This window comes from Carassius gibelio, chromosome A17, assembly GCF_023724105.1.
Source record: "Carassius gibelio isolate Cgi1373 ecotype wild population from Czech Republic chromosome A17, carGib1.2-hapl.c, whole genome shotgun sequence".
Classification (NCBI taxonomy): domain Eukaryota; kingdom Metazoa; phylum Chordata; class Actinopteri; order Cypriniformes; family Cyprinidae; genus Carassius; species Carassius gibelio.
The window spans coordinates 17,989,476-18,015,211 of NC_068387.1; the positions used below are offsets into that span (position 1 = coordinate 17,989,476).

Here is a 25,736-nt window from a genome sequence, read left to right on the forward strand (position 1 = left end):
GAATGCAAAGCAGTATGTGCTCTTCTGTGTCAGCCGGCGTGCCACATGGATGTGCTGTTTTCATTCAAATCAAAGCATAAATACATGCAGAAAACACATCCTTGTGTTGCGGCTGACACAGAATAGCCAAACCAATTACCTCTCCTTCCACCCGTGTAATATCAAGATTATTCTACTGATTAATAAACATCCACATCATGCTGACAGAGATCTTGCAGAGGCTACTTAATCTGTTTCCTGTCACACTGACGATGGCTTGGGCTGTCACACAGGGAATTGGAAAAGCTTGTGTTTGGATGCACGCAGGAACACCACTCTAAAATTGTAGACAGCATTTATCAGCCTGACAGTTCTGTAAACTCTTGTCCTCTTCCTTTCTTTCGACTGCTTCTTCCAGTCAGCTGCCCTTCTCTGACAGCCTGGATCAAACTGTCACTGAAGCAACTCTTCATGTTATGTATTGTTTAGGTTCTCTCCTTCTTTCCCCCCTATCTGTTATTTATGCCTTTCCTGGCTGTTATCTTGGTTCTTCACCCTCTGTACTTCTTCTTGCCCCCTTGCTCTTCTCCTCTCTCTGAGAATGTCTTAGTCAGCTCCCTACTGTAGTTCAGTAGCAAGTCTACTAACTAGGGAGTCAGACATTTCCATTATGCGTGCACACACACGCGCACACACACACACACACACACACACACACACACACACACACACACACACACACACACACACACACACAGACTATATTGCTTTTTGACATTTTGTTCACTATTTACATTAAAAATCCTTCTAGTAGAGCAGTGTTATTTTATTTAGGGCAGTGTTATTTTTTTATCTTATTATTCAGCATTATTATTTTTCATATTTTATGTTTTCACTTTAATTTTAGTTTAAACTTTTGTAATTTTGTTGTGTCATCTTGATTAGTTTTTGTTTTATTAAATATTCATTTTTATTAATTAGTTTTAGTTTGAGTTATTTAAATACCAGTCCACCACGTTTGAAATGCTGCCTTGCCAACTAAAATAAGTTTAATTTTATAATATTTTCTATTTTATTTCAGTTAATATTTATTATTTATTTTAAGTGAAAAAGTATAACTATAACTATAACTTTAACTATAACAACCCTGAATTAGAGATTATATTTCTATTAATTTGTTAATTTATGTTCGGCAATTGACCTAATTTTTTAAAATTAGGTTATTGAATTTTTATTGAATTATTGAATTTTTTCACAAATGACCTAATTTTTAAAAGATCAATGTCTTTGCTAGCAATCAAATATATGTTTTTAATATACTGCTTGATGCCATAGGGATCTAATGGAATGTGGAATGTGACACAGCCTTTTACCCCTATCATTTCCCATTTTATCCACTCTCTTCTTCTCTTCTTTACGAGCACATTTGCACTGATTCAGATTCTCTAGTCACCTCTTTCAGGCACGTTCCCCTGTGATTCTGAAGCAGCCTGAACAGTACACAGTCTGACTAAAGCTGATAACGGAGCTGCTGATTAAAGGATATGAGGCTAGGCTCTACTGAACACGCAGGTGTTATTCCTCCAGTCTGTATCACAGGCAGAGCACAGATGGGTGTAATGTCCCAAAAGACAGCACAGACATCAATGTGTGCCCTGAAGAGAGCTCCAGAGCTCTGTAACTTGCACTGAAAAGCAGAGGAATATGATTCTGGAGATCATAGCCCTCAGCTTTTCAATGCAATTTTTCATGTTTTTCTTTAGGCATTGCATACGTGGCCTTAATCATCCAAAATTACGTTCATGCTGGCCTACATATGATATGCAGATGATAAAATTGGCATAAAAATCTATTTAAAGAAATACTTCAACCCAAAAAAATACTCATTCCAATTCCAAAACCCCTTTCTTAATTTGTAGTCATGTCTAAAAGCAAGGCTAGTAAAAGTGACTACTAATCTGTGTTTGTTCTGCTGACTCGGTGTTAATAAAGATAGCCAATGTTTTTTTATTTATTTTTTTTTATTTTATTTTATTAGATACACTGCAAAATTATACAATATATTTATACAATATATTTCGCAATCTCTTGTTGTTATTGTTTCAAATATCTTTGTAATTTGTGAGCTGAAATATGAGAACTCTGACCTTACATGATGTTGTGTGAAAAGCTGCAAGTAGCTGCTTAGTGGTAGCTTTTGCTTGTTTAGAGTACTATAAATGACTAATGTATCCAAGGAACTGTGACCTGACTTTGACTTCATCAAATGTTTAAGCACATTACGTGTACTCTTTGTTTATTTATTAGTTTTTTTAGTGGTCCAAATGTACAGTATAATATATCTGCATGTATTATATAATATATGCAAACCAAATATATTCATCAATTTAGAAAGGTTTGCGTACAAGGTGTGGACTAAGATTTCTGTAGAGAGGTAACATAAGCTTCTAAGCACTTGGAGGCAACGTATCATAAACAATAAACACAAATTTAGACTTTTGGGTGTTGAATAATTATGTACATGCATATACTATGAACCAGTAAAATGGATAATAACCTCTGTGCATCTGGCTTTGTTCAGTATAGGTACAGATCAGGGTCCATAATCACAAAAATTGTATGTAACCACTACGAGTTCTCCTAAATAGAGGTAATATTTTTTGCTAAGTTTTGTCTTAAAACCTATTCTCAATGCTGGATTAAGAGGATTCTCAAATGCCATTTTAGGAATAGTTTGTGTTTTGATCTTAGTGACTCAGGACTCCTTTTCACTACTCCTAACATTTCACAGATGTAGGAGGTAGTTTAGCACTAAAACGCTTTGTGAAATAGCAGTAGAGCAAAAATTTAGGAGTCCTAAATTCAGGACTGCCATTATTTTTAAGATTTTATCATAAGTCTGCAAGTTATGAGCAAATTTTGGCCTTTGTGAATATGGGCCCATGACTTTTAGTTTAGCTTTTAAGAAATGTCCTGTCCTCTGTCTCTATTGTCAACAGGTGTTGGAGCTCTGAGAGCTCTAGGGGGCGCTGCTCACCTCTCCCATTTGGCAGGTCCCAGTCCCACCCACTATGCTCCATTCAAGCTTCTTTATCAAATGTAAGCAGCTGTGATAGGCTTTGTTTGATTTTGGTGAGTGTCAGTCAAGATCCTGGAGTGATGGTCACAGGTTTGACTCTCAATAGCATGAGGATGGAGTTAATGAGATCTCTTTTCACCGATGTACTCTTGAAAATAGTGCTTAACCTCAGGTCACTCCAGAGGGGACTATGACTGCAGATACTGCGGAAGATGAGTAAAGCATTCAATAAACAATGCAAAAACAATCAATATTTTAATACTGTATTAAATCCATTGAACAGAAGCATATCATTGGCATGCAGTTCAGGGTAATTATTATTGACTAAAACTGTCTAACACTATTAAAAAAAACATACAAACAAACGAACAAAAAACTTTAATTGAAAAAGCTGAAATTAAATCTAAATATTAAATTAAAAAACATCATCTAAAAGTTTTTAAACTTTTAAATCCATGTAGGGATATGCCTTCAGCATCTCTCTTGCAGATGGTGTGGTTGCGTGTACACACATGAGTGTTTGTTTGAATACTGTGTGCATCAGTGTGCGTTGGAGATGTCTGTTTGTCAGATAGAATTATGAAATTTCTTGAATTGCTTTTGTTGGAATCGGATGCTTCATTAAGCCTGGCAGGCCTCTCTGTCTCATCTAATTAAGTGCTAATTAAATCAGAACAACATCAAGCAACTCCCAACGTCCCAGATTACCCAACCCCTCTAAACACACACACACACACACACACACACACACAGAATTTAGATGAAACTTCATAATTGCATGGTAAAAACCAAAAGCTGGAATTGACTTTTACTGTGCAGTCATTATCTAAATACACAGGTTAACACACTACTCATAGCTTTATTATTCATTCTTCACCTTATTTGAGTGTGTATGAGTCTTATAGACTGTACACTTATAGACTGTATTAGTGATGCGACTGTAGATGTGTGTGATTTATTGACATCATTACCTTAGTGACAGCAGACAAGCTTTGGTGGGGAGTCTTAGCTGAATCAAGTGCCGGTGCCAGAAAGGGAAGAGGAAAGAGAACCAAACATAAAATGAAAAAAAAATCTGAAGAGAGGCCAGAACCTTGGAGAAGGTACATCCTACCCGTAATCTCCTGTTACCTTTGACTACTTCACAGCATTGAAAGAGCACACTAAAAACATTTTATGGGGCTTAGTTTTAAACTTATATTTCTTGTACCAAAACATTATAATTTAAATAAGGACAATAACTTTTAAATAAGAAAATCAAATCATAATTTACATTTGATTAGAATTAGATTTAATTCACATCAACATTCAGAAAAATTCGGGGTTTGTCGGTTTTATTTATTTTTAAACACATTTTATTTATTTATTTTTTAGCCTTACAACAAGGCTTTTTTTTTTTTTGATTGAAAAATACAGTGATTTTGTTAAATATTGCTGCAATTTAAAAATTGCAATTTATTTAAAATAACTGTTTTCTGTTTCAGTATATTTTCAAATGTAATTTATTTATGTGATTAGAAAGGTGACTTTTCTGCAGCCTTCACTCCAGTCTTTAGTATCACATACCCCTTCAGAAATCATTCTAATATGCTTATTTGGTGCTGAATAATAATTTAGTCTTATCATTAAAGTTATAACAGCTGCTTAATATTTTTGTGGAAACCATGATGCAGTATTTTCAGGTCTCTTTCTGATTAATTATGAAAGTAAAAAGAACAGCAATTATTTGAAATAGAACATTTTTGTATTGTTATAAATGTCTTTACTGCCTTTTTATCAATTTGGTATTTGCTCAAAGATTCAAAGACAACAACAACACCAAAAACACCACATCATTCTCTAACCCAAGTAATTAAACTCGCTATTTTTGCTACTTTTCGCTACCTTAAGACTTATATGTAAATAATCTCTATTATGATTTGATAATTGCCTTTCTTGTGTGTTCTTTAGGTCATGCTGGCTACCTGTGGCCCGGTCTGAATATTCCGTAACAGCGGAGAGAGACACTGCAGAAGGAGGTGACAGCAGCCCTGGAACGCTAGAGAGATGAATGGGACAAATGCTGGAAGACTAAGATAAAGGAAGAGAGGGGCTGGACTGGCCACTCCTGGGGTGGGATCAGCCGGATCCGGGTCCCAACGGAGGTGTGTGTGTTGGACAGCTCTTTGATTTGTCCCTTTCTACTGAAAATGCTTGGTAAAGGAGATGCATGGCTGTATAGTTGATTTATAATGGATGTAACTGAAATAGTCAAACAGTTTGATTAAAAACATGGTCTTTGATCATATAATAGGATGTATTGCACAACACCTGCATCTACACACTTCGATTGCTTCAACATTCACACACACACACACACACACACACACAGTGAAACGAGATGCAGAAAATGCAATTTCCTTGTAATTTACACTGCTGTTCATCTCTGTTCTGCCGCTCACCATCTTACAGTGGGAATAGATTTCCTGTCGTCTGATTGGCCAACGGGATGTGGGTGCAATCTCTGGTAGTCGTGGTGATGGATTGCCGAGCAACGGTGAGGCCTGGTGTTTAAATCATTCCTAGATCTGCTCCAACAACTTCTCACCCCTGAGTCACCACAGCAACACCTCCTCCTTTAAATCGAGGAAAAATGCTTGTCTCTCGCAGGCAAAATGAAACACCTGTAATGAGTTACTGCGGCAACAGCACAGCCCTGGGGTTATAGGTCATAACAGACCACTCACATAATCTCTTTTAACACGCTTGCTGTCCCTAATCAAAAACAAATAGGCTGTGTGAGCCTTTTTCAGCAATCTCAACCTGTGCTAATGACCTTATGTTTTTTTTGTCATTTATAAACAGTTCTGACTTTGTACTATTTCGTCTTTTCAGAAACGTATGCAGATTTTGACTCGACGCATGATAGAGGTGAGTACAAGCAGAACCATGTGTCTTACTAACATGAAATTGCAAGTGCATATCTTATAAATTATATAAATATAATATATATATATATATATATATATATATATATATATATATATATATATATATATATATATATATATATATATATATATATATATATATATATATATATATTAATTAAGATTTGATTGGATTGTTAAAAGTGAATTATTTTATTATGGTTTAACAATTTTATTTTTTATTTCATTTTTATTTTTATATGCTTGTTCTGTAAAGCACTTGTCTAGCGGCTGTTTAAATGTGCTATATAAATAAATGAACTTGAACTTGAACTTGAATTTAATAATATTTCCTATATGCGACAAGGGGTTAATTTAATCTGCTTTGTCTTGTTTCTTCATTGATTGCCATTAGAATTGTGTGTGTTGTTTAGTGTGTCTATCACCTTTGTGTGTGTGATTGCTTGCGTGTATCTCAGCGCTTCTAAACCACTCTCTTGAACTCCTAAATGGGAGGCAGTCTGGGCACAAAAACTGCTCAGCACAAAATTACCATGTAGTGTGGAGTATTTGGAGAATTATCTAATTATACACAACAATGAACGTTTGATAAACAAACCTCTGTATAGAGCCCCTGGCTGGCACCACTAGACTCATTTGGCATAAATGTTGCTGATTTTAGAATGGAAATCAGTTCAGAAGTTTACCTCGGGTCCTTGTCTCTCTTTCACTTTACTGCCTTCTCCGTATTGTCTTTCTTTCATCCTCTGATTATTTCATTTCCATAAAGCTTTTTTGGCAAAGAAGTGGACAGGTTTACAGCCAAAGTTTTGTCATCTCTGTCTGAACTCTGCATGGAATCAAATGGAAGGCTAATGATTTAGGTGAAGTGATTTCCTTTCTTCTCACTCTCATTAGCTCTGTTTCAAAACCTTGTGGGCTGCCTCGTTGCCCACTGCCCACAAAGGTTGTCTCATACACCTGGGGTTGGTTGCACAAAGGTAGCCCTACACTGGGCTTTGCAAGTCCCACTTTATGCTAAATATTTACACCTGTTTTTACCAACTGAAACTATGATCAGGCACAACTACGGCCCGCGTAGACAATGCACGTCCATGCCAGCACTTTCTCCAGCAGTTATAGATATAGCTGACACAACGTTCACAGTCGCAATGGCTAAGACTATTAATATAGAACTGAATTGCTCAAGACACAACCTAAGTGTAGCCTCCCCACCATGATTTAATTGAGTAAACATTTCCTAACAATTCATGTTTTTATATCTGAAGTCTCCCTGCGCACTCCCATGACAGATTTAATCAAGGTTAAGTAAAATATAATAAATGTAAAACAATGTTTCTCTCTTGAGTTATATATTTTTTATATAGCTGAATATAAAGTTTATGTACAATGAATGTCTTTCCTGAGGTAATTGTGACTTTATGTGACATTTTGTGTTTTGCTGTCTTTCTGTGGCAAAAAAACACGTTTATAGTTCATATTTTTGTTATCAAATTCAGAGAATTTGAAAACTGATCATTTATTTCTGATTGAAAGTAACAAAGCACAAAACGTATTGCTTGGCAGGCACGTTACAAATAATGAATTGAATTACAGACGTGAAATATTACAAGGCATTTACATTGTCCTAAAAAGTAATTATCTCCTAATTGCATATTTTTTTTGTGTAACTATAATTTGTTGAAAACAGTTGTTCTGCTCATTATTTTCATGGAAACTTTACATTTAAAAAAAAAATAAAAAATAAATCCCAGAATTTTTTGTTGAATAGAAAATTTGAAAGAACAGCATTCATTCGATTATTTATAGAACTATTTTGTATATTATCAATTATAAATAAATTCATTAAATAAATACTGAGGCAAATCCACCTTGGATGTTTTTTTTTTTTTTCACTGAGCTTGTAATTGTACATAATATATATTATTTCGGTCTATGCAAATGTTGCATGCAGTGTTGCCAAAACGATGTCTTAGCAGGCCGCATAATGAAATTACCTACCTTTGGGAGCAGAATTCACAATACTGCCTATGAAGACAGCTCACTGGGTTTTGTAAATAACTATTCTGTCACTGTTTTCCTCTGTTCTATCATTTTGATCGATGTTTTATGGCCACTGGCAATAGATGAACCACCACAGACTGTAAGTCAGACCCCCTCAGTCTTTTGCAGTGTCCAGGACATTAGCTCCGAGTCTGGACAACTATATATCGCATGTGATCAAGCACATGGTGGCATGCTGTCCCCACATTACGCCAGAATTTAGGAGATAACCCAGTAAAGACACACTAGAGGGCTTACACAGAAATGAAGAGTATTTGCAGTTCTCCAGAACCCCTGTCTCAGTGGATGCAGATTCATTTGAAGAGGTTCTGAAAAACTTGGTGACATTATAAGGCTTGCATTTAAAGTGGTGCAGTCCTCACCCCCGACCCCCCTTCGTGCTGTCTCCTGGGTGTCCTAGAAAAAGCACAAGTAAAGACTGAAAGTGCCCAAGTACTTATAAAGCCACATTAATTAAGCCAAATATTTCTTGTTAACTCAAGAACTTCTCTCAAGGACACATGATGTCTGCCAAGAGAGCCATAATGCTCTAGAGCGGATGATACATGAGTAAGACTGAGAGAGCGAGACAGACAGAGGAGGGGATGAGATATGGCTGATAGTGAGAGGAACGTGATAGATTAAAGTAAGAGGTTTTAGGTTCCCATCTGTAGTTGGGAATGGTTGAATTATCTTATTCTCCTTTTCTGCAGTTTACACACCATTTCACACTTTACATTGTCTAGTCAAGTTCAGTACTTTGATATTGTTATCACACTATTCTTTAGGCATGTTTTACACTATAAAATTGACTACATTGTCGGCAGACTTTACAGTATAGTCATTCTGTTATAGTTACAAAACATTGGATCAGTGCCATGGTTGACTCAGAAATATGCCGACATTATTTAAACTTAAAGTGCAGCATGATCATTTCAGTTTTATTTTGTGTAGCCTCACTTTACAATGTAGTTAAGTTTACATTTGTAAATATCTTACAGTCCCGGTTAAATTTGTTGGTATACATTACACTGTTGTTAATTACATTATGTTGTGAGAATTTACAGTAGTCAAGGTTACATTATGTCTTCATATTTTACATTAGTCGAGGTTCAATTATCAAAATATTATTCTGTAGTTATATTGTTTAGCATATTTCACCATGTAGTTAGTTAAATTGTGTGGTTATTTTATGCTGTTGTCAAGTACTTTCAAGACATGATTTACACTTTATGCTCAGACCTACAAAATGCATAATTTACAAATTTGTCCCCCTTAAAGGGACAGGTTGTAGGTCCTGCCACGGGAGGGCGCATTTGTAAGTCGCTTTGCATGAAAGCATCTGCTAAATGTAAATGTAATATAATGTATGTGCATCCCCTCAAACACATGGTTAACTGATAAATACACTTACAGGAATCACTAGCGACTGTAGCATGTGACTCTCTCTCTCTCTCTCTAAGATCCACCACAGTCGTTACCTCGGTTTCTAAATCACTGGGGTCTAAATAATGGGACACTGTGTGGTTCAACTGAAAGCACTAAATGAAATGGATGATGGGGATAAAAAGAAGAACAATGTTTACTCTGCATTCTGTCAGTGTGATGCTGAAATACATGCCTGTTCAAGACCACTTACACACACGCGCACACACACACACACACACACACACACACTCCAGTAAAATCAAAACAATTCTCTTCTGAAGGAAACCAAACACAAGTTGTTCCAAACAATGACAGACATTTGTATAGAAACACATGCACATCTGCGCATTTGTTGTACTAGGTCTGGGTCATGTCATATGCAATCACTACAACCGTTGGCTCAACCCGAAATTATCATTTAAATTAAATGCAAAAACCACCACTGTGTGATGCTCAGGGATAAAAAAAAAAAAATGCATTATGAGTGTGTTTATCTTTGCAAATTATAAATGACATGCACCAGAGTCTCACCCCAAAGATATAATGTCAGACATATTAGCTAGCCAGGATTATTAAATCTTCAAATCCCCATAGTAATTACAGCAATATTACTGTATTGTTTCAAATATGGGTGTCACAGCACTCATTTTGTATCTCTTAATACCTACTTAAGAGAGGCTAACAACACATAATACATAAACTAAGAAATAAGAAACAAGTTTTTGTTGTTAAGAAATAAACAGTTAGTAAATAAACCCCAAGTCCAAATCTAAAAGGGATACGTTTTTATTTAATTATTTAGTTTATTTTATAAAGAATAGAATTAGAATAGAGAGTGCTAGAGTTAGAGGGTCAAAGAAAGATGGAAGAGATATGTTTTTACATACATCAGAGGCTCTCAACCTGGGGTCACTTGAGATGGGGTTGTGGGTGACTTTTTTTCTCACTGAGCAATGTTTATATACATAAAATATTGGTTCAAGTGCCCAAAGACTACCTTGGGTAATAACCAATACAGTAGATACGTCAGTATTTGTGACTAAGTGGTAAAATGTGTTATCCTTAAAAATTTACATTGTTTCGGGTCACTATTATTTATTTATTTTTAAAGAAATTAAAATCTACTTTCAGTAAGAATGCATTAATTTCATCAAAACTTTGTAAAGGGCTTACGTAGTTACAAAAGACTTTGATTTCAAATAAATGCTGTTCACTGGGACATTCTGGAAGATTCCTGGAAATAAAGGTATCTCAGTTTTCACAAAAATATTAAGCAGCACAACTGTTTAACATTAATAATAAGAAATGTTTCTTTAGCACCAAATCAGCATATTTGATATCTGAGTGATTGTTGAAGGCTAATGTGACACTGAATGCTGCAACAATTCCTGCTAAAAATTCATCTTTTCCAACACAGGAATAAATTACATCTTAGAAAACATTTTTTTTTCTTCACAATACTACAATTATCTGTGTTTTTGATCAATAAATGCAGTCTTGGTAAGCATAAAATACTTCTTTTAAAACAAATTAAGTAAACTTACTGTCCATAAACTTTTGAACGATGGTGGAATTTTTCAGTTATGTATTTCTAATGAGACACTGAACTCTTATCATTTAATAGTTTGAAGTTGGATTTCAAAATACAACCAAAGACCTTGAAACGAAATCACTGATAAACAGAAAAGGAACATCTGAAAAGGTCAAATTTAATGATACTGAAGATTTAGGATCACCCTTTGCAAACACATGTGAGCTACCATTGGCATTTAATAGCTATTTTATTTAGATGTCACAAGCAAGGCCTTCTGCAAAATGAGACGGGTAAGTCTCAGCACACTATTATAATGCAACAAGATGACACTTCAAAAGGTTACTGACAGCTGGTTTAGGACATAATCAGCCTATAAATGTATGTGCTTGAGCTCTTTGAACAGGCTGAAATCAACCTTGTAACTTCCTCTGAATGTGTTTAGTTCTTGCCAGTGGGGTTTTTTCTTTCAGCACATATATCTCATCATATCAATAATACTCCTACAGCAAAGATTGCATAACGGATTGCAGTAAGGATCAGGAGCGAGAATGCTGTAATTCTGAACAAGTACTTTATACTATGCAATTACGCACACATCTGAACATCTGAGTGTGAGTGTGTATGTGCGACAAGACTGCAGTATTTGATAAGCATTTCAAAGGGAGCGTATTAGCCTTTTCCAGTAGGCTTGTACTGCCTCTTGCTGGTTGATTCAAGGAAGCACATATACAGAGATTGATTCCTCGCAGATATAGACAGTCATATGTGATGTTTGTGGTTTGATTGACAGGTCAAGAGCATGTTTAACGTCACGGCCAAAGAGAGCAGGAAAAGATCCATCAGCGCTTTGGTTGCTGTGGGCAATGGAAATGTAGCATTATATATGAAAATAAAGAAATGCAAATAATAAAAAGTATTTATTACTTATTATTTATCACTAGTATTAATCACTAGCCTTGTGTGTTGACAACAGGTGGGCCTTATTAAACTAGCCTCAAGTAGTTGTTAAGGCAACTCACTGACAAGTTGATTTTGAAAGTATGCAGTTTGGCACGTCTGTGGTCTGGAGTAGATGGAACAATGCAGTAGTTGAATATGTGGCTGCTAAAAATACAATGGCTATAATCAGTGATAATGAGCTGTTTTATTCACTTCTCTGCAGAGGTTGCACTGGGGAAAGCAGCAGACAAGAACACCGCACTTAGAAAAGTAAGCCACATGCGCACTCATTCACTCACGAACCAAATCACATACCGGACTCTAATTGCAGGCACAATTCCCAAATGAAGAAACCTAAGATTAAATGACTCGCCGAAGGGCACAATAATGACAGAACGGGGCTGCGAGCTCAATAATTCCTCAGTTCACATGACACACTTACAATATTTGAACATCTAATGTTTGTGTTAGAGCTACCAGGTTTTAATTAAATCATCTGGACATACAGATTTACAGGCAAAAAATCAGAGCCATGCATTACCTCTACTACATTGAGAGCTACAACGATCATACCAGTGAGTCGCACACTACTCTTTGTGCATATGCGAGTGTTAGACATGTGGGTCACTGACTATCATATAACAAACAGACATCGTAAATCTCATGTGGAAATGTGTGCATTCGTGTGCGGTGTGAGAGAAGGATTCTACTGAGTCACAGTATTAATTATTTACATTTACGTAATCTGTGGTTTCCATGTTTTAATATTCCATGTATTTTTGAAAGATCTCTTGTAGGGCTGGGTGGTATATATTAATTTCATAATATATTCACAATGATTTTTTGACATTTATATTATTATTCACTTTTTACTGTATTTTATTTTAAATGTTTCATTTAAAAAAATGCCAATTAGACTCTGTCATTTCAGGTCAAGCAAATGTTTTCCTGATATCCAGACCTGTACTCACATAGAGTATCAGAATTCCCTTCACATCCATTGAGCTACAATGGGTTTATTTCTTTCCTGACATCAGAGCTAAAATGATGAAGTTCAGATCTGAGATGTGGCTGATGGTAATTGAGTTCTGAGTTCCATTGTTAATCTCACCCTTGAAAATGTTTGTTGACAGGATTTTTCTTTTTCAACATGAAACAAGATGAAAAATATGTTAATTGAATTGACACATTTGCTTATAATAAAAAACCTTTTTTAGTGTATGTAACACATTTTTATGTATTATCATTAGTTCACCCCAAAATAAACATTTTTATTTACTTATGTTACTCCAAACCTGTATGACTGTATGACTGAAAAATGTTGGTAATCAAGCAGTTTCAGTTCCTGTTGACTTGGAGAAAAAATACAGTTGAAGTGGGGGAAAGGGAAGGGGGAATATCTTGTGTTGTGTTCCACTGAGGAAAGTTCCATTTATTCAGTTACTGAATAAATAAAAATGTACAAAGCTTATATAGGGCATTGTTGACAAAACTATATATATATATATATATATATATATATATATATATATATATATATATACACAAAATCCATATATATATATATATATATATATATATATATATATACAAAAAAGATGAATATAATCATGTTATTTTCTGTCTTTCAGGTTATAGTCTGCATTGTCATCGGGCAGTAATCACTCTCTGTAAACTGATTGGGATTGAGGATATGTATGCAAAAGTAGATGGTTCAGTTAAGGTCCTCAACATCACCAGGGCTCTCTTCCACAGCCTGGCCAATCAGGTGAGAGATTATAACAGAACAGTAGCCAATCAGATGAGTCTTTATACACGTCTCAGTGGCTTATCTGATAAAGTGACCATTATTTTGCCAAGTATCTTCAGTTAGTCCTGGAAGCACAAATCCTGTCAAACATAGTCTTAAATGATATTTAACTGGGTTCAATCAAGTGGGTTCAATAACATCCAGGTTACTTAGCTCTAACTCTAATATGTGAATATTCACTAATAAAATGTTTCATGATAACCCTAGTTGTTGCCCTACCCCTCACCTATAAAGTCAGAAGGATATTATGAGGATATTTTGTTCAAGCCTCTACTCCATCCCTAACTCTGACACTAAAGTCAGATTGAAGGTTTTTGGGAATGTTGTCCCAAGACCATTAAACATCCTGGAACTTCTTAAAGGAACAAATGCAAAGACTTCTGGCTAAATCCTTATCATTTCAGTCGCTGAGTCCTTTATTATTCCTTTGAGAATGTATTGATCATAGTAAACTAAGATCCCTCTAAACTGTGTCACTGTACTTTTCATGCTTATAATGGACTTCCTCTCCACTGTCATACTACAGGAGACTCATCAGAATCTATCTGTTATAAAGCAGCTGAATGTGGTGGAGTTCAGGGCAGAACAAGGTGCTCTGCCCATCGTGGTGGCACGACCGCAGCTTGGTGCCCGTAATGAGCCTGAAGTGGAGGACAATGTGCCCAAAACTCCTCTGCACTGGGCTGACGTGAAGGCCTCACAGGGCGTTAAGAGATCAGTGTGGGCAGGTGTAAAAAGGACCATCTGGTGATCTGAACGATAATGTCCAGCCAGTCTGTACAGCAGTCTGACACTCTAGTGCAAGACTGACAACCGTTTGCTGGGGAGCATTGAAGCACGGATTGGATTGGAATCATGCTGTTAAACCACTATTTGACCACACAGTGAAGGTCATGAAATTCTACATAACCCCAGAAATGGGTGTTTATATGTCACAAGCCCATGAAAGAGGAGCGTGGAAGTGAATGTATAAAGAGAGACTTACCTACACATGACTTGGGACTGGAAGAGCAACAATAAACCTACAATAAACCCACATTCAGTGTCAAGTCATTAATCTTGCTTATGTTTTATGTAAAGGTATTGTCACAGTAGCGTAATTTCAGCAAGGTGATGCGACCAAAAGTGTCTGCTATTTATCAATGCTGTAGCGATATATGAAGCACAGCTCACAAAGAAGTCATTTTCAAACATGAGAAAAATGTGACACTCTCCCACAAAAATAGCATGGATTCATGTTGTAATGACTGGATTACGGCCATGAAAACTATAAGACTAAAGGTGGGGTTTTTTTAAAGTTGATGAAAAGCACAATGTTCAAATATGCCCACCCATCTCATGTTTATATAGAAAAAATTGAAAAACAATGTAATGCAAAAACCTGTTCCATTTGAAAGACCCTTTATATAGTACATCACTATTTTATATGTAACAATGTCTTGCACGCAAACCTTTATAATTGAGTTAACATGAATTAAATGCAAAAGTAAAGTTATTTTAAAGGGTCTATATGGCTCTTTTGGTCGGTTCATTTAAATATACAAAATAGTCATAGGTGTAATTTAGTCAGCAATATTTTGAAAGCTATTTCTTTATAGATTAATTAATTTAATACAATTTGAGTGCTGGGGGAATGAATAACACAGGGAATTCTGTCCAGTTCATATTCTTTTATTAAAATAGTATGTTGTTCATAGTGTGTAGTAGCTAAATATACAACACTTCATATATCTGTTACAAAGTTACAAGAAGTATACAAAATCCACAATCTTTCTTCATCCACATCTACACGAGGTGTCAGTGTACTAGTACAGACAGCATTTCAAATTGTCCCTTCCCCCAAATAAAAGAACACATCATCATTAGAAAAGTACTGAAGTTAGAATAATACATTATTAAAAGTATAAGTGGGTTTATTCCATCATGATTTCTGTGGTTTTGTGTTTTTGAGTAGAAGACATGGACAGGACTGACCCCTGAAATTTGTTTTTCAGCCCCAGTGGTTTTTCAGTGTTTATTTTAACATATTTAAACAATTCATGTCAAATGTATTTTTCTTTTGCTCAGATACTTTGATTAGAAGGATTTCCATCGCATAGCAGAAAAGATGCAATGGATGAAGTACAGCAATGTGGCAACAAACGAGAATACCTGAGGGAGACAGAGTAAAACATTCAGCTAAAAGTTTAAGTTTTAAAAACTTTAAACAGTTTTTTTCCAAAAATGGAAATTAAGATTTGCTAAAGATTATTAAAAATTAAAATTATTTTTAATGAGCGTTAGATGATGATAAAGTTAACATAAATAATGGGAAATGATATTGAAAAAAAAAAAAATACAATTCAGTATCAACAATTACCAATAAAGTGTGTGTATTTTGTGCTTACCACAGCTGAAATGTCCATTTGATAGTAATTAAAGGGATATACTGTGTCCGAAAACGCTTTCATGGCGATAGTCTCATTGGCCAGGATCACTGAGGCGCTCAGGTAGAATACAACAGCAACCAGGTGATACAAGAAGTCCTGCACACAGAAATCATAATCAAAGCAGGTTCATTACACACACACACACACACACAGAGAGAATACTTCGCTCTCTGCTCACCGCTGCAGCCCAGCTGCTGCTGTTTTTGTGCCCTCCAGAGGCGAAGATGATGAGCCAGAGGAAGGTCATCACAAAGCAGAAGACTGATACAAACATCACCCATCCTAGAGGGTTTGGCACTGTTATTAATGGGGTCAATAGCAAAAGTGAGGTCATTGCCACACGTGTGGATGCTACCAGGATCCATACCAGCCCTCCAAACACCTGTGGGACAAACACACACACACACACACACACACACACACAAATGCAAATTTAGTATGGTAATTTGTGCATACCTATAGTGCAACCATCCAAATGATTGGACTAGACCTTGAATCTAGATAATAAGCTGTTTAACATTTTCAACATGATGTGTCTGTACACAACAATACAAACCCATAAAAAGCTTATAATTACAGCTCACTAGACCAGCACAGATAAACATTTTAAATGTTCACATAGGCATACACAACAGCTCCTCAACAATAATTAACAAAAATGTAGGCCTACTAATTTATTACATGATGCGCTGGAATATTCTAATCAGTGAAAGAGAATTTTACTTCCCCAACAGGTGTAACAGGTTTCCTGACATCTCATCCTATCAGTTTCCTACCAGGGTTTACTGCGCACATCATTATTGCACCCTTTTTCTCTTGCTAAATAACAATATTTTATTTTATTACTGTAAGGGTAAATTTAGGGTTAGGATAGGTGTAGACTTTAAAAGGGCTCAATTGAAAAGGTAGTATTTTTTTATTGCTGGTTTCCTGTAGCTGTATCCCTTCTAGCTTCAACTGCTACTATAACACATAATAACTGTATTTGCATTATTGTAAGGGTAGGTTTAGGGTTATGGTAGGTGTAGATGTTAATAAACCATAATTTTACCCGTATCATTTTTTGTCGTCGAATACTACCCACTGTTTTAATGGGAGGTAGCGAGATCTGAAAGGGTAAATCGACAGAACACCAGACAAATAATCTGGTTAAAACATCTGATTGGGGAAGCAAGCACCGCTGACTGAATTTGCTATTTACTTAATAATTTGCGTTTTTTAATTTGAGTCAATGATTCAGCGCTCTATAGATCAGCCGTCTGAACGCATCAATGACTCACTCAGAAGACACACACTTGCTGCCACCTATTGGTGGTTTACTTTCATATTTAAAAGTAGCTTACCAGTGCATTTTTTCCAACATTTCATATTTGTATTAAATAATAATACTAATAATGATTTAAAACTTCTAAACTTTTTCCCTGTAACTACATCCATACTACATTTCAGCTTCATTAAACTGTCTGTGTAAATGCATCTAAATGCCACTTCAGCTGATTCTGGTTCTTCTGCAGTGGAAAGATTGGTTTTGTTAATACCGATTTAATTTGATTGGTAACAGCCCTATAGTGTTATTCCGATTATGGGACACCATATTTGGCCACATCACGTCACCTCCGTTTTTTATAGTCTATGGTCACTTCAAATCATATAATTGTAAATATAATTGAAACTACTTAAACAAATATATTATTTAAATTAATTAATTGATGTTTATTTTCTGATGATGACAGGCATAGATTTGTAGTTCAAGTTTTTTGGGTTATTTTCACAAAACAAACAAACAAACAAACAAACAAATAATGACAATTACATTCCCAACATTAACAAAACCTGAACATGCGATGCGACATCACTCTCCTTTTACGATAACATTATACATGCATTTCTCTCTCCCATAGATTAATTTACTCTCATGACAAAAATTGCCTATACGCAAAAAGGCAAAATGTCATTTAACTATCGTGATATTTCAGTAGCCACAAGTAGGCTTCATAAATCAGCAAATAAATCCTTTCATAAAAACCGTCTTTTGTTATGAATAAATGTATAAGCATAGCTCATACATCAGAGAACCGAGATGGCGAGATGAGCTGATGAAAAAGCATTTCTGTGTGTTGCACTAATCTTCCAAACACACACAGAATCATCTTTCTTTTGAGAGTCTGATACATGACCTGAGTTCACATTCATGCCCTTCAAAGTTCCTATACGGTGATCAGACAAGAAGCAGTAGCCTACCACAAAAAAACCTCTTTCTTTCAAACACCATTCTTTGATCCATTTTCACAGTTTAATTCAAGCGTATGGGTTCTGTAGATGAACTGTATAATGTGCCTCTCATTAACCTCTGTGTTGTGGAGGTGCTGAACTGATAGCTACCTCTAGAAAGCAGCAGTTAGTTACATCCAGTAGCCTATTATAAATACATAAATATCATAATACAATATAAATAAAATATTTTTGAGTAGCCTAAATAATAACCCTTTCTCTCTAACTGTTCCACTCTCCTTTTTAATATAAATAGCCTAAATAAAACTCAGAAAATAATCTGTGTCCAGCCTACATAGCCTATAGCCTAATGTTCTGAGGGGAAAAATAATAATGACGTATCAAATTTGACCCTGAACTGTAGAAATACTAAAAAAAACTGAATTAATTTAATAACATAACAGTACTTTATCTTTACAAACGTTTAACATTATAATTTCAAAATTAAGTGGTAAATATTCTTTTAGTCTTACACTGGTCGTTAAAAATCTGATATTTACAAAAATAGGATAAAACTTAATTTTGAGCATTAAATATTCCGTTCACGCACCAGCTCGGGGAGGTAGAGGATGTCCGGTACGGTGGTACAGATCCGGAGTCCGCTGGGCAGACTCGACATCTGCTGCGTGGCTGCTGCCATGGTCACGTTCTCGCTATCCTCTAGTCTAGTGGAATGAATGGAGTAACGGAGCCACGAGCGCGTCTTTTCAATGTGCACTGGAGACTTGAAAAACCTGCTCTTCCATTACTTAAACTCCACTTTTTTTCTGAGCGGGATGTGAGGTTGAGGAACACAGACTTGTTTATGTGGGTGCAGTGTGGCAACAGGACAGGTTGAGTAATATTGAACAGGTCAGTCAGCTCAGGTGTTCGCATATACAGACACACTGGGGATGGGCGAATCAATCCTGAAGTATCGATACTCAAATAAAAATATCGATATCAATTATTTACAAGTGATTTTGTCTGTTTATTGGTACAATACGCATTAAATTGGAAGAATAACCTATGTTAGCCAATAATTGTGTGGGAGGGATTTTCCTGCTCATCTGAACCTGTTTTTATACAGACTATGAACACACGCAAATGTTGCAAGGCAGAATCAATCAATTACAGAGAGCGTTAACTCACTTCTGACAATGCATTTAAATAGAGCTGCGTTTCCCAAAAGTAGCCTATCATAAGAAAGCATTTGTTTTGGGGAACGGCAGGGCAGAACAATGCAGGGGAAAAAAAACCGTTTAAGTTATTTCACAATAAACAAACTGAAATTGTAGCCTATGGAGGACCAAACCTGCAGAAATAAATACATATGTATATATAGATAGATAAATAAATTAATTCATGTTATAAAAGGAAAATGATAAATACATTTAAAAATAAATGAATAAATAAAATATATGTATAAAATTAATGGAAGTAAATAAAATAGGAAATAAAAGTAAAATAAAAATAAATGTAAAATAAATACAGAAAATACATAAAGGAAAAGGGATATTTAAAATATAAATTCAGGATTACATTTTATTACAAATGAACAATTTTTGTTTTTATGACATCATTTAATAATGTATTTTCCTTTTATTACATTTCTTTATTTATATATTAATTAATACATTTTTAAATTTTAGTCCTCCATAGTAGCCCACCCTAGATTGTGCAGTACATTTATTTAAATTTGAAAATTAAAAGTTCATAAGCTCATGTTCTATTCTGTATAGTTAATATAAATCACACCCTCCGAATAAAAAGGTTTGCATTTCATGCATGCAACATACTGACATTTCCCATGAAAATAAACCATGGTTTTCCTGAAGTTTTGATAGTTTAACTATAGTATTTGTAGATTTCCATGGTTACCACTAAAGTAAACATTTTAACCATGTGTAATCAAAAATATAACCTAATAAGTTGCAATTTAAGGCATATTGAATGTTTCAAATATAAAGCTGATTAGGTATTATTACCCACTGTACTCTTAGTAATTTGATAATTTATAAATTTCATAATTTAAAAGTTCAGTTTAAAGGAATTGTTTCAGTATCGATATCAATGGCATTAAAAGTACCGGTATCATATAGAAAACAAAATAAGTGATATCATTCATCCTTAAGACACACTCAGCTGACTAAGTGTTTGTGGAGGGGAAGATACTTGCTGAGTGAATAAAACTGGGGTCTAAAACAGTGCTAACAGTGTGGCATAATAGGCCTTATTCACAGTCAGTGGTCATCACATCTGGTTTTGATTGGTGGCATAAAAAATTCTGCCTGCATTATGTCACTAGGCTTTTGACAAGTGAATTAAACTAACTTTTTTAAATTTGACAATAAACATCAGTAAACGGTCTATTTAGTCTTAGATGATACCCTAACACAGTGGTTCTCAAACCTGTCCTGGAGTACCCCCTGCCCTGTACATTTTGTATGCCTCCCTCAATTACCACACCTTATTCAGTTCATCAGCTCATTAGTGCAAGACCTGAAGTGGGGGTGTCAGATATACTGTAGGAAGACATACAAAATGTGCAGCGCTGAGGGTACTTCATTGAGAGGTTTGAGAACCCCTGCCCTACCATATGTGTAATCTTCCATTTGAACATGAAACATTGAACTAGGAAGAAAATTGTTAACATAGTAAAAAAAACTAAACAAAACAAAGAAATTGGCTAAAACCAGCCTGGGCTGGTTATCTGGTTTTAGCTGGTTTTAGCTGGTTTTAGCTCGTCATCCAGCCTGGTCAAAGTGGGTCAGCATGGTGGTTTTAGAAGGGTTTTGACCACTTCTTTAGCTGGTTAGGCTGGGAAACCAACTGGATCAACCAACTAAAACCAGCTTGACCAGCCTAGCCAGGCCTGGAGACTAGCTTAATCCAGCTAAAACCAGCTAAGACCAGCCAACCATCTTAGGTCTTTTTTCTCTCAGCATGAGATAAATGAGAATCTGCTCATGTTACTGCTGGAGGAAAACTCTGAATATATACAAACGGTTTTAATGTCTTATCATAATCGGCAGTATAATGCTGTCCAGTCAATGTGCTCAAACCCGGAGACTATAACACGTTTAAGATGGTAAAACCAGTTATTTTTTAATACATTTTAGTTGAATATTAATAATATATTTTATATAAATATTATTTGATCGACCCCAATTTGATATAATACATGATGATTGTATCAGAAAGTATAATAAGTGCATGAAAGCAATGCAAAAAAAAATTTATTGTTTAATTTGTACAGCCTTTACTTGTTTGAAAAAGGTCTTTTGTATTTAACAGTTGATAAGGACAAGGAGTGTCCCTTCTCTCTTCAAGGGCATAGTTCTGAACAATGTTGACATCATAACTTTAAATAAGCTTATAAAATATGGGTGAGGTCCATTAATCAGTAGTACTCGTAGGAACATTACTCTTGTGTAATATACACTATATCTTGGTTATCAGTCCTTATTGTCGAGCGCTGTCAGTTTCTGACATAAATGTTGATGATATACACAATCAAATAATATAGACAAAAATTATCAGTAATATATATCAATGTTTTTTTTTAAATGCTCAGATTAAATACACACTTTAAGTACAATGGGGCTTTTTACAGCTCAAATAAAGCTACAATTCATTTATGGACTCTTTTTTTTTATTTCTCTGCCTATCTGCTGCAGAATGCTCTGGAAGTATTTGGCCATACAGAAGCACTGCCAACATATCTCTGTTACTAGTTTCATTCAAGCACCTCCTCAAAAATCCCTTTGTTGGTTGCTTAAGATGGGTTTCTTCTTATATTTGGAGGTTGTGATCCTGATATTCTGCTTGTTATTTGACTAGTTAGGTTAAGGATCTATTTCTAATATCCTCTTGATTGGTTTGTGGTTGGTTGGTTTGGTATTGAGATAATCAGTTCGATATCTTTGACAGATTTTCACTTTTTCCACTTAATCAGTTATCAGATCATCAAAGCACACTGAAAATGAGTGTAATGTAAAATAACTGTAACACTGCAAAATCACTACAGAGAAAAAACTGTTAATAGGTATACTATATACTCCAGTACTACTTTATATAAGGGTTGAAAACTGTCATAGATCTAACCAGACATTTCATATAACTTTACATTTATTACTGTTAATTGTACAGTTTTTAGAAGTAAAAAAAGAACAGATCAGTGGATAATTTAGAGTCAAAAAACTGTAAACTGATATTCCCAGAATTCACTGCCTGACACAACTCATTTAAATAATTAAGTTTCAGTAATAGTTTTATTATCAGTTATTTACATTTGGGATTTATTATAGACTATAGAAGACCCAAGACGTGTAACTTGAATAGTTTTTTGATGGGGGAAAATGTAATGCTCTGTATGGCCACTATATCGAAAGAAGCCCCGTCTTCTGAGTAAAAGAGGCAAATCGCTAAACGATAAAGTCATCGAGTCACTGCAGCTGCCAAGAAGTCCCGTTTGCTATAGAAACAGCTCATGTTTGCTATAGAAATGGCTCATGACGCATGCTCTGGCTGTCTAATTTGAATGCTATTTGAGCAAAAGAAACAACATTTATGAGACAGTTGTCAGATTTCATTGGTGGTTTCAAATATGAAATCTTAAGCTTAATCTTAAGCTTGGTAAACAGTTTTGGAGAATTTTATGTTTTCCAATTCAAAGAGATAGGAGATGCACTTACGTGACCGAGAAGCGTTTCAAAGATGGCAGCTGAGTGACATGACTTGCCTTAAAGGGACTTCGGTTTTATGTTACTTATTCTGTTGTTTAATGAATGATTATTGCATTATCTAAGTGTCCAGTGTTACCATGACAATGTTTTGTGTTTGCATGAATGACTCACTTCTGTATATTAGAATAAACTTCAGCTTGTGGAAAAGCTACTTGTGATGAACTTTGAGTCTTCGTGTGCAGGGCCACTGCTGGCCAAATGGGTGCCCTATAAGCAGAATTGTATTGCTGTGCCCCTCCCCCAAATATTATGGAAGTAAAAAAAACAAAACTAACTATAATTACACATATAAAATAAAACATTTTAAAAGATTAAATATTATCAAAATAAGCAATAATAAATTAATTTAAAAAAATCGAAAACTGCTTCATCCTCTTTTATAATTTTTGTAATTAAATCAAGCAGAAGATATTAGTCACTGAGGAATTACTGAGTGTGCTTCTAAATAAATTATTATTAGTTAAAACAAATAAAATAAGTGAATTAAGAGCAGTAAGCATGCTAAAACATAGTTAAAAAAAGTTACAGACTATGGCTATAACTTTATTAATAAAGTTGTCTGATTGATTTTATAGTCTCAAGCATTCAGAAATGACACAAAAGAAAGTTAAGCAGTTTTTGTCATGGAAAATAAGACAGAAGGATTCAAGTGCAGATAAATGAACAGTTTATTGAACAGTTGACATAAAGGTTCAACCAGGAGAGAGTGTCAACAAGCTCTTGCGAAAGCAGGCAACTCAGAGTAGCGCAGGGATGCAATGGGCAGCCAATCGCCAGGACAGTGGAGCCCAACAGGAATAAGAGACCAGAAAGGATCGAGGAACAGGAGACAATCCGCTTGTCTGGACACGGCAGAACACTAAAGAATCTGACAACACAAGGCAGCGTTAACAGACATATAATATACAAAAAGAGTATGTAACTGTCATCTGTAACTGCCTGGTTTGGTTTAGCTGCCAAATTAGACATCAGGAGACTACAACAGGCAGTTAAGACTGCTAGAAGGATTATTAGTTAGTAGGTAAAATCATCACAGACTCCACTCACCCTGGTCACAACATATATACTGCTGTCCTGCTGGCCACTCAGAACACTAGTCACTAGAATATCTAGGCATAGGAGCAGCTTCTCACCACACAGGCCATCTCCCTACTAAACTGTTACAATTTGTTTTTGTTTTTTAGTTGTTGTCTATGTGCACTGAAAGCTTATGTCACTAAAGCAAATTCCTGTATGCACAAGCATACTTGGCAATAAAGCTTTTTTTGATTCTGATCTGAGAAACCAAACTTTGAACATGGAAACCAATGCAAAAATGTACTGTAGTGGTACTATATGTTGTAATATCCCAGTGATTTATTTATTTATTTTTTCAAAAAAGGACGTAAGTTTGTAGGCTTGAAGATGGTTTTAAGTCATAGGTTTTGGAGACTACCATGGTAATAATATGGTATATCAAGGCAGTTTCCAAAACCCACACATGCACAAAAAACATGTTAAAACCAAAAACATATGTTTCTTACCAAGCCAGGCCAGATGCTGCTCTGGTTTATGCCAGAAATAAATATTAAGAACCAGAGAGTGGTAATAAGTAAGCAGAAAAGGGACACAAGCATGACCCAGCCCTGAGGATTTGTTGGTTCCACTTTGTTGGAGGCCACTAGCGTCGACACCAATCCACCAAACACCTGTGAAAAAAACACACACACAGCAAACCTAAACACAAAGTCTCTCATATAAAAACATTAATACATTTATATATGCCTACAAACACACAGTGCACACATTATTAAACAGCTGGTTACATACATGAGTTTGAAAACAGTATTTTATAAGAAGTGTGAATCTCAAACTTTCCCATTCACAAAGCAGGTTGCATACAGTGTTTGAGATGATTAAATGTAAATTCTAGTGCCTCTGCCCTAATCATCCGGCTCAGGCAGGATATTTCTGTGAATCCTGCTGTTATGTCACCTGATCTGGCAGCAAAAGCAGTTTACTTAGTGAAGAAATTACTTGCCTTTACACCCATATGTAGATTAGTGATGTGATACTATCAGGTTACTCAAAAATAAATATATATGTATATATATATATGTGTGTGTGTGTGTGTGTGTGTGTGTGTGTATGTATGTATGTTTATATATATATATATATATATATATATATATATATATATATATATATATATATATATATATATATATATATATATATATATATGTGTGTGTGTGTGTGTGTGTGTGTGTGTGTGTGTGTGTGTGTGTGTATATATATATATATATATAATATAAAAATATACTGTAGATTCAGATTCATTCCAGATAGAAAATATTTACATTGTGGAAACAATTCATGTGAATGTTTAACCATCAGATCTAGGGAGCTCAGTCAACACCAGAGCCTGTTAAACATCCCATTCTCTTTTCATTTTTTTTCAATAACCATGAATGTCCCTTTTTTATTAATATGGAAGTCAGTTTACATAAAAAAATACGTTTCTGAGAAAATAAAAAAGTATATGTGAGAATACATTTAAAAATAATAAAGTCACACTGTGAGCATAA

The 25,736-nt window shown here is 35.1% G+C and overlaps 1 protein-coding gene and 1 pseudogene across 1 annotated transcript; one reads left to right on the top strand and one right to left on the bottom strand.

Annotated features, from left to right (window-relative positions):
* Positions 1-3,138: 3,138 nt before the first annotated feature.
* Positions 3,139-14,770, top strand: LOC128031619 (28S ribosomal protein S5, mitochondrial-like; annotated as a pseudogene).
* Positions 14,771-15,392: 622 nt separating this feature from the next.
* Positions 15,393-19,236, bottom strand: LOC128031515 (myelin and lymphocyte protein). Its single transcript, XM_052619811.1, has 4 exons — positions 18,993-19,236; positions 16,350-16,553; positions 16,130-16,267; positions 15,393-15,893 (listed from the first exon to the last, which is right to left on the bottom strand). Exons 1-4 carry the CDS (start codon positions 19,080-19,082, stop codon positions 15,819-15,821), a joined length of 507 nt encoding a protein of 168 aa, XP_052475771.1. The 5' UTR covers positions 19,083-19,236; the 3' UTR covers positions 15,393-15,818.
* Positions 19,237-25,736: the final 6,500 nt, after the last annotated feature.